Source organism: Populus euphratica, unplaced genomic scaffold (assembly GCF_000495115.2).
Source record: "Populus euphratica unplaced genomic scaffold, PopEup_1.0 scaffold23.1, whole genome shotgun sequence".
NCBI lineage: Eukaryota > Viridiplantae > Streptophyta > Magnoliopsida > Malpighiales > Salicaceae > Populus > Populus euphratica.
The window spans coordinates 210,491-220,088 of NW_011499892.1; the positions used below are offsets into that span (position 1 = coordinate 210,491).

General features: G+C 38.7%; 1 protein-coding gene across 2 annotated transcripts; it reads left to right on the forward strand.

Moving 5' to 3' along the window:
• The first annotated feature begins 470 nt into the window (after positions 1-470).
• Positions 471-9,271, forward strand: LOC105131354 (protein SCAR2-like). 2 transcript variants are annotated; one of them, XM_011034278.1, is made up of 10 exons: positions 471-841; positions 1,854-2,017; positions 2,490-2,613; positions 2,698-2,824; positions 3,725-3,783; positions 3,889-5,645; positions 5,835-8,155; positions 8,251-8,337; positions 8,442-8,555; positions 8,638-9,271. In XM_011034278.1, exons 1-10 carry the CDS (start codon positions 687-689, stop codon positions 8,689-8,691), a joined length of 4,962 nt encoding a protein of 1,653 aa, XP_011032580.1. In that variant the 5' UTR covers positions 471-686; the 3' UTR covers positions 8,692-9,271. The 2 variants fall into 2 exon arrangements, with proteins under 2 accessions (XP_011032580.1, XP_011032579.1); XM_011034277.1 differs by having other exon boundaries at positions 3,889-8,155.
• The last annotated feature ends 327 nt before the right edge of the window (positions 9,272-9,598 follow it).

Below are 9,598 nucleotides of genomic sequence, written 5' to 3' on the forward strand. Positions count from 1 at the left end.
TAACTTTTTTAAAATATTATATTAAGCTTATAGTTTTTTTTTTTAAATTAAACAAGTATTATTGTGTCTATCAATTATAGAAGGGACTTGTTTTATTCTAGAGTTCAACTATGTTTATTATTTTTATAGTATTTTACCTGTTAATTAAATTTATAAGATATTCAATGGATTTAAAAATTAATTATGATGTATATAAATTAGTCTGAATATCCAAATCAACAAAAAAAAATAAAAATATTACTATACAAATAAATTTTTTAGGCAAAATTTTTATATCAACACAAGCAACAATTTTATTTTACCATTGAATGGTAAAATAATACTTTTTATTAATTCATAGTTTGTATTTGTATTTCAATGAGAAGGACGGTGAAATTACATTTTATACACGGAAAAACCTGAAAAATATTATATTTACAGTATTAAAATGGAAGTAATAAATAACACGAGGCGTTGATTCACACTCTCACTCGGAAGAAGCCTCTCCACGTCTTTTTCTACATCGTTTAGACGCATTCATTTTCGCTAACCAAAAAAATAAAAAATAAAAAATAAAATCCCTCTCCTCTCCCTCGTCCTCTTCCTCGAGAAATGTAAGAGAGCGGAAAATCAAGCAACACAGGCAGATACAGAGTGCAAAATCAGGGTTTATTTTGAGCAACTGATAGCTCGAGATTATAGTCAAAATGCCGTTGACGAGATACCAGATAAGGAACGAGTATAGTTTAGCCGATCCAGAGCTGTACAAGGCTGCTGATAAAGATGATCCAGAAGCGCTTTTGGAAGGTGTCGCCATGGCTGGCCTCGTCGGCGTCTTGCGCCAGCTCGGTGACCTCGCCGAGTCTGTCTCTTTCTCTCGTTTTCTTTTGGCTTGAGCTTGACCTGTGTTTGTTTGTTGCGTGAAATGCTAGTTTGCTCGGGCATGAGTTTGAGTTGGAAAGCGTGTTTTTGGATTTTTGAGTTTTTAGATTGGATTTATTTTTATATTCTTTTAACCTTCTGTTATGGAAATGCTGAATAAATCTCTCTCTTTTTCTAAATTTAGTAATTGAGTTTTGTGCTGAATTGGAAATTTTAGTTAAGATTTTGAGCAAAATTAATTTGAAGAATTATGCTGTTCATTCTCATGGACTTATTTATTAAAATTTAAAGGATTTTTTAACTGATAGAAACAATGAATTGTAGTTCAAAATGGCTGGGAAATAAATAGAGAAGAACAATGTCATTTCTAAAGAGCAGGTTCTCCTAATGGAATATTTATGTATATATAGCTGAAACAATGGCATAGGCTGTAAGTTGATTGGTAATAATGCGCTGTTTGATCATGTGTTCGTATGAAAGTCTATTCGTAGAGGAAAATAGCATTCTTTTCATTTCATAATCTAGAAAGCATGTTATAGCAGTTTTGGAAATTGTTTAATGTGTTAAATTTCACATTCGTTCGATTTTATGATTGGAGTTTATAGTGTTATGTTGTCACCTTCATGTTTCTTGAGACAGATAGTCGGTTTCTGTTACTCACGGTGTAATATGTTTGTGTTTGGTAATTGTTTAATTAAAGATGTTGTGATGTGGCGATTTTGGAACCATTAAAAGAATGAGCGCTTAAAGGAATTGACAAAATTAATCGTTCACATAATGGGGCACAATGTTGATCTGTCCAATCTTGAGATTTTACTGGAGTGCTGTAGTTCATGCCATGCCCAGTAGTGTCAAAAGTAGTATCTGTTTATTTGGTCTCTGTGGCTTAACTTCTATCCACGTTGTTATAGTACTTTGCGATGATTTCTGCTCTCCATTGTAATTCCAACATGAGAAATGGTTTTGATGGCCTTTTTTCCTGGTTTTAAAAGGTTCGCTGCTGAGATATTTCATGGACTGCATGAAGAAGTTATGACAACTGCAGCAAGAGGCCATGGGCTGATGGCTCGGGTACAACAGCTTGAGGCAGAATTTCCTTCAATCGAGAAGGCATTTCTCTCCCAAACTAATCATTCACCATTCTTTTCCAGCTCAGGTTTGAAAACAATATGTTTTTCTAATTGTTTTATGACCTGTTGGTGTCTGGTATTGGTCTTTTCACTAGTAGGATGGAAACATAACCCAGCTGTGTCTTTTCTTTCTTTGATGTTCTAAACCTTGCTAGGTAGCCTACCTTATATAAAAAAAGGGTAACTTGGTCTTCTTGTGAAATTTGTGAGAGTGATTTAGAAAGTAGGCAGAATGAGATGGAGTGCATTTATTGAAGAAACCTGGTGTGGTATTCTAATAATTGGAACTAGGAAATATTTAATATCAGCAACATGTCGTTTCTGAGAAATCAAATACAGGTGCAATTATCTCTAGAAGGTTCTTTTATTTATTTTATGAAACTGTAGTGTGTCAATAAGTTTAGAATTTCTCATTAAAGCATCTGCGTACTGTATGGATGATATTCTGATGAGAGAACATCAGAGTTTTGGTTGTTTAAATGCTAAATTTTATTGCAGGTGTTGACTGTCATCCTAATTTGCAAATGGAGCAGAATCTAATTGCTCGTGGAGACTTACCTCGCTTTGTAATGGACTCTTATGAAGAATGCCGTGGTCCTCCACAGTTATTCCTCTTGGACAAGTATGATTATCAGTTTGCTTTGACTTTCTAATTACAATACCAAAGAAAAAAAGGCATATTTTATAATTGTGTCAATTCTGACAGGTTTGATGTTGCTGGGGCTGGGGCATGTTTGAAGCGTTATACTGATCCATCATTCTTTAAAGTTGAAACAGCATCTTCTGGAATAGCAACTGTAGAGGTTCAGAGGGAGAAGAAAATTCGAAAAAAGGTAGGTAGTGAAACGATCGTCACTATATAGGATCACAATCTTGTTGGTGTCAAATGAAGGGATATTCTTGTGAATGTTCCCCAACATAGGAGTCAACCAAAGTTTTTATTTGACTAAACAAACTAGTCCACCTGCTGCCTATCTTTCAAATTGTTTTCTTTGGCCTGCAGGGTGGCCTTGTTGTATAGAAGTGGTTGCAATCCTTCACAATTTTGGCATGTTTGCAGTGTAATTGGACTTGTGGAACTTAAATGCTGACCGTAGCTCACAGCATCATGTAGTTTTCTCGTAGCTTGATTGTCATGGAAAAGCTTTAGCTGTGATAAAATAATGAGCAGTCATCATTATAATACAGCACATAGAATATATCTTCTGTGTGATGATTAATCCTTACAATCTTCTCATTCTTCATTTTCTTGTCCATTTGTTTAATTAAGAATAGGTTTCGTTGAATCTTACTATTAACCCTGAATGCATGAAGTGTTAGAGAATGGTTCTTCTCAAACTGTGAATCTTAAAATGGTCATGTGTGAGCACCATGTCTTGAAAAACTTTATGAGTTATTGAAGCCACATTCATATGAATAGTAGAGTTGGTGAATAATATGCATACATGGATTTGGACAACGCTCGGTTCTTTGAATGTGTTTATCAGTTAAGTTGAGCACAAGGTGCTTCACTTTTTTTAATCAATTTGTTTCAGTCTTAAAAAACAGTACTTCATATATCAAGCCTGAAGGCTGACTGTTCTAGAAGCTTATTTTACTTTTCTAGCCGAGCTATTTTCTGTTTTCCATTCAGCACAGTAACTTGAATTTGCTCCCACTTTTTAGCATTGCATGATATGATCTTGATATGTGTTAATGCCTGGGATATAATTTGCCTCGTTATCTTTTTTCAGAAGAAAGGATCAAGGTATAGAAATGGAGAAACTCTTGAAGTACAAACATCACGCACCAAGTGAGGCCTTTGTGTTTTTTTTTCCCCATTAGATCCGTGCTTTAGTTGCAAAATCCCAAGCAAACATAAATGATTAATGAAGTAATCTCCTTTACTATTATGCAGATTGCATGAGTTGTTGTTACAGGAACATTTTGAGAATGGTCATTCTGATCCTGCACGGCTAGTGAAATTGAAGAGAAGGCAGATAAATGGATCTCCATTTGATCTGAAACCTGGGAAAAGTTACATGGAGAAATTTGTGCTCACTCCTTCACCAGAGCGTAAACAAGTTTGTGAAGATTCTGTCACTCGATCACCTTTGAAATTTACGTTGGATAATTCTAGTGAATCAGGCTATGAAATACATGAGGTCAGTGTGGTAAGTCCTGCAAAAAAGTCATTAAATGGAGTCGAAAGTTCATCTTCATCACCGAGTGAACAAGAGGCCATGCTTAAACCTGTTAAGGATGAGTTGGATAGGGAGGCTGTTGATAGTGGAATTATTATGGTATTTGACCCAATTGTTGATCGTGGGATGGATGAATTGCCTCCAACTGTCTATAAGATGGCTATTGAAGAGGAATTATTAGTTGATGCAGATATAAAAAGAGAGGGCACAGTAGATGGGGACCATTCTGATGATATGGCAAGTGAAGTGGACAACTACATGGATGCCCTTACTACCATGGATTCTGAAATGGAAACAGACAATGAGTATAAAGCTAAAAATGCTCAGGACTTGATCGATATGAGGACACAAGGTGCAGATTCTGATGCAAATGAGGAGCAGCTGGATTTTCAAGCTAATTCTTCAGATTCTCAATCTATTGGAAACTCTTCTCTGTCTGAGGGTGGGAACAGTTTGTTTAAGAAAGGAACTTCTAGCTCTTCTTACTCTGACACTCTCTGCAATTTGGTTGAGAATACAGCATCTGATGTTGAAGGAGCAGGTAAATGGTTCCCTTCTGCCACTTCTACTGAAAACCATGCGGCAAATGTTACTGATCTGCCATCAGATCATCCACCTGTATATGCGGAGACTGGCATAACTGAATCCCATCACCTTGATACAAGGGAAGACAAAATCCCTGATCCTGTTGAAGCTTCTTGTAGTTCTTGTCCTGCAGATTCGAATCCTGTCTTCCTGCTTTCAGTTCCTGCTGCACGTTCCATGGCAAGCCCCTTGACAGGACCTGAATTAGTTGAGGCATCCTCTGGCAGTGCTGAACTTGGCTCCAAATCACCGCACTGTGAAAGAAATGGGTTGTACCTGACTGATTCTTTCATTGCTTTAACTGATATCCCTTCACAGATGGGGCATGATGCCTCACTTCCAGATTCTTCTAAAAGTCATTCTGTGGATGTGTTAGATCATGAAGATCCAGACATACTAACTGATGCTCTCGTGCATGTGTTGAACATGTCAGATCTGGCTTCTGAAAAGAAAGTCAGTGATGATTCTGTGAATGAAGTGCTTCAAACAGATTGTGCAGCTGAGCATTCAACTTTGACACCAGCAGAGGAGCAATTTCCTCACTCAGCTTTGCCTGTAGTGGAGTTGGATTCTGGTGTCCCATCTCTGCCTGGTAATTCAAAAGTTGTGAAGCCTGATGGTTTGGTTTCTAAAGCGGATGATGAAATTTTAATGAGGGAAGGGAGCGCGGAAATTTCTACAACAGTGGTGGATACTTTAGAGTCGGAGTGCATTAACGAGCATCCATTCTCTGATGTAACAGCAGATGCTTCACAAGAGGAACTTGACTCAACAAAATTAAGACTCCCATGTTCTGAAGAGAATGTGAAACTTGAAGAAATTTCTGAGGGTCCAGATTCTGAGGAAAAGAATGCTTTCACGAAGAAAGTGGATATTACAAGAGGAGATGCTACTTATTTTGAACTTGAATCATGTAGTTCAGATAAACCAACTCCTGAAGATCATGTAAATTTGGCTGGTGATGTAACTGAAACTGTTCAAGCAGAAGACATGGCTGTATCAACTGCTGCTACGAGTGGTGTAGATGCTGAGGAAAGGAATGCATTCGCGAAGAAAGTGGATATGACAAGAGGAGATGCTACTTATTTCGAACATGAATCATGTATTTCAGATAAACCAACTCCTGAAGATCATGTAAATTTGGCTGATGATGTAACTGAAACTGTTCAAGCAGAAGACATTGCTGTATCAACTGCTGCTACAAGTGGTGTAGATGCTGAGGAAAAGAATGCATTCACGAAGAAAGTGGATATTACAAGAGGTGGTGCTACTTCTTTCGAACATGAATCATGTATTTCAGATAAACCAACTCCTGAAGATCATGTAAATTTGGCTGATGATGTAACTGAAACTGTTCAAGCAGAAGACATGGCTGTATCAACTGCTGCTACGAGTGGTGTTGATGCTGAGGAAAGGAATGCATTCGTGAAGAAAGTGGATATGACAAGAGGAGATGCTAATTATTTCGAACATGAATCATGTAGCTCAGATATACCAACTCCTGAAGATCATGTAAATTTGGCTGATGATGTAACGGAAACTGTTAAAACAGAAGACATGGCGGTATCAACTGCTGCTACAAGTGGTGTAGAGGCTGAGGAAAAGAATGCATTCACGAAGAAAGTGGATATTACAAGAGGAGGTGCTACTTCTTTCGAAGACGAATCATGTTCAGATAAACCAACTCCTGAAGATCATGTAAATTTGGCTGATGATGTAACTGAAACTGTTAAAACAGAAGCTATGGCTGTATCAACTGCTGCTCCAAGTGGTGTGAACAATGAAGACGTCAGCAATGTGATCATTCTGTCTTCAGAGTTAGTTTGTTCCCCACCTAGGAATTCTACGGAGATGGTAGAATCTCTTTCAATCTCTGAGGATCCAAATCAGACTAGTTTGAACCTTGATGAGGTAACTTCTGCCAAATGTCTGTCAGAATCACAGGTAAAGATGGAAGTGACTTCTACAGATTGGGATTCTAGTTCATACAAACCAGTTTCTGAAGACTATCAAAATCAAGAGGTAATTGAAGTTCATAACCCTTCTTCGGAAGTGAGCAACCAGGAGTCTGAATCTAAAGATAACCATCAGAGTCATTGTGGGGAGGTTGGTGACAATCCTGTTTGTTCGCCTGTCTGTTATCCACCAGAGTCAGGAAATGGTTTAGAACAGTCAATTGAGTTGCAAGCTGATCAAATTAGTGCAGAGTCCATGCTTGCAAACGGTGCGAGTTCTTTGTTGAGTAGTCAAAATTCATCTGCCGGCTACCTTTTAGGGCCTGGAATTCCTCCGGATCACACATCAGAATTGCAATCTGATCAACTAGACAGGAGATGCTTGAAGTCAGGTGAAGCAAGTTCTACATCAGCAGATGTTCAGTCAGAACAGATACAGAATCTGCATAACATAACCGATGAAAGATGCCCTGAACCTTCCAGTTTGAAAGACCTCTCCAGTCAAGAATTTCTACTGCAATCAGCCTGTCAGGGACATAATGTTACTGATCAAGCAATAAATCCATTTGATTCTGCTTTTCCTAGCTTTGGTGCACTCCCTGTTCCTGAGACAAGCCAGGTCAATCCAGAGGCAATGCCACCATTGCCACCTCTACCTCCGATGCAATGGAGGTTGGGGAAAATTCAACCTGGTCCACCAGACGCAGACAGAGATATGATGGATCATAGTCAACCTACTTCTCAACCAATTGAAACATTTATTGTTGATCAGAAGGTCCAGTTTGATTTCCCAGCATTAGATAGAGAGATTGTGCATCCTTCAAACCCATTTTTGTCTCTCCCTGTTGAAGACAGTCAGAGGTCTCAACACTTGACAACAGAGTTAATGGGAAATTCCTTGCTGCCAACTACACTCTTGTCAGGAATGCCAACCATTGACAACGATGCACAATATCAACAGGATGACCTCCTGTCAGACAGAACACAATCTGTGAACTCATCTTTGGCCTTATCAGAAATGCCTGGTGAGAGGCATGAGCATGGCTTCCTTCAACTAGGAGGAGAATCCATGCAATTTAGTTCCAACCCATTCTCACTAGAGCCGGGCATAAATGATACAGCTGCTGTAAATGATTCAATGCTCCGTCTATTTAGCCAATCAGCACCCGAAACAGGATTGGAGGTGAAGTTTCCCGGACAGAGTTCACAAAATGCAGAAGGGGAACAAGAGAATTCTTCTGGTGAATCTGCAGTGCCACTAAATACAGAAGAAGAGCAGCATCACCATGATTTTGTAACTTCACATGGACTGCCAATATGGCCGCCAACTACATTAGGTATGACACCACCAACCTATGAAGTTGGAAAGACAAATGGAAAGAAGATTCCTCGCCCTCGAAATCCTCTCATTGATGCTGTTGCTGCACTTGATAAAAGCAAGGTAATGGTTATCTGTGGTTTCTTCTTTGCAATCGGTTTTTCTGATGTCTTATGCTGTGTAGTCCTTACTTTGTGATGATTTGAACCTTTTTGCAGTTGAGAAAGGTGGCTGAACGAGTTCGACCGCAGCTGGGACCCAAGTTAGAAGAAAGAGATTCACTGCTGGAACAGATACGAACCAAGGTTCCATCCTGCATTTTCTTTTTTATTTATTTTTTCCTCTCTTGGTGGCATTACCCCCTTCATGTTGAGGACCTGATGTTTGTTCTCTCCCCTTTTCACTCCAGTCCTTTAACTTGAAGCCTGCAACCGTGACAAGGCCTAGCATGCAGGGTGTTCAGGGTCCGAAAACCAACTTGAAGGTTGCTGCCATCTTAGAAAAAGCAAATGCAATTCGCCAGGTCTGTCTGTCTCTGTCTCTCTCACTCTTGTGTGTGATTGTGTACATGAATATAATAATTATGATGTCTACTTTTGAAATAGGCATTGACTGGAAGCGACGAAGATGACGATTCAGACAGCTGGAGTGATTCTTAATCAAAACTCCTGCCCACATCATGTCAAGGTTGCAGGAGATATTGCCTCGAGATTCTTCAGAGATGTTATATCCTCTCCCTTGAAGTAAATATCAAACATCTACAATTTTTGGTATTCTTTTGCTCTCTGCACTATATCATGTATAATATACTCTTCTTGCCCCCCTCCCGCTCATGTCTTCATCCCCTACATATATTCAACAAAGATGTCTTGCCAGTATGCTGCTCTCTGCATCCTTGGAATTCCAGTGTCGAGGTGAAATGATTCAAGATTGACTGTGGGTCAGCGTGTAAGCGCTCTACCCAAAAAATTGTATTGTTCTTTCTCAAAGTATATTAGCAGGTGTAAATTGTTGGAGTCGCATAATTTGTGATGTGCTAGGAACATCATGAAATTTTGCAACCTCGTATGTTTTGTCGTGATACGTAGTTTCTGCCATACATTGCTGTTTGTTTCTGGCTTAGGAACGATCCCTTGATGGTTTGGGTGATTCTTTACTGTAATTATCACTGAATTGGCACGATTATTTTGTCTACTTACGATTGAATATATTATATTGCAGCCAAAAGTTGGATATGCCTGATCGCGTGTATGAGCGCCTTAGATTTATCCTGAGACTTGATCTGTCCTTGATTTTTGCATGCGTGCTGGTGGCTGCTACTAGCATACCTAGAAAGTAATTGAAGCTTGTGTGCCAGACAATTTATTTTTCGGCCAATCCATTTTCAACAATTGCATTTCACAACATAAGATAACAAGCTTCCACTTCTTAACAGAATGCGTTTCTGATAAATTCACACCAGGGTAAGGTTCAAAATATGTGATGAAAGAAAGACTAATAGTTCTCATCTAAAATTTGATTAGTTAATAGAACCAGATCCAACTAGTGTACCGTGTATATTTTGTG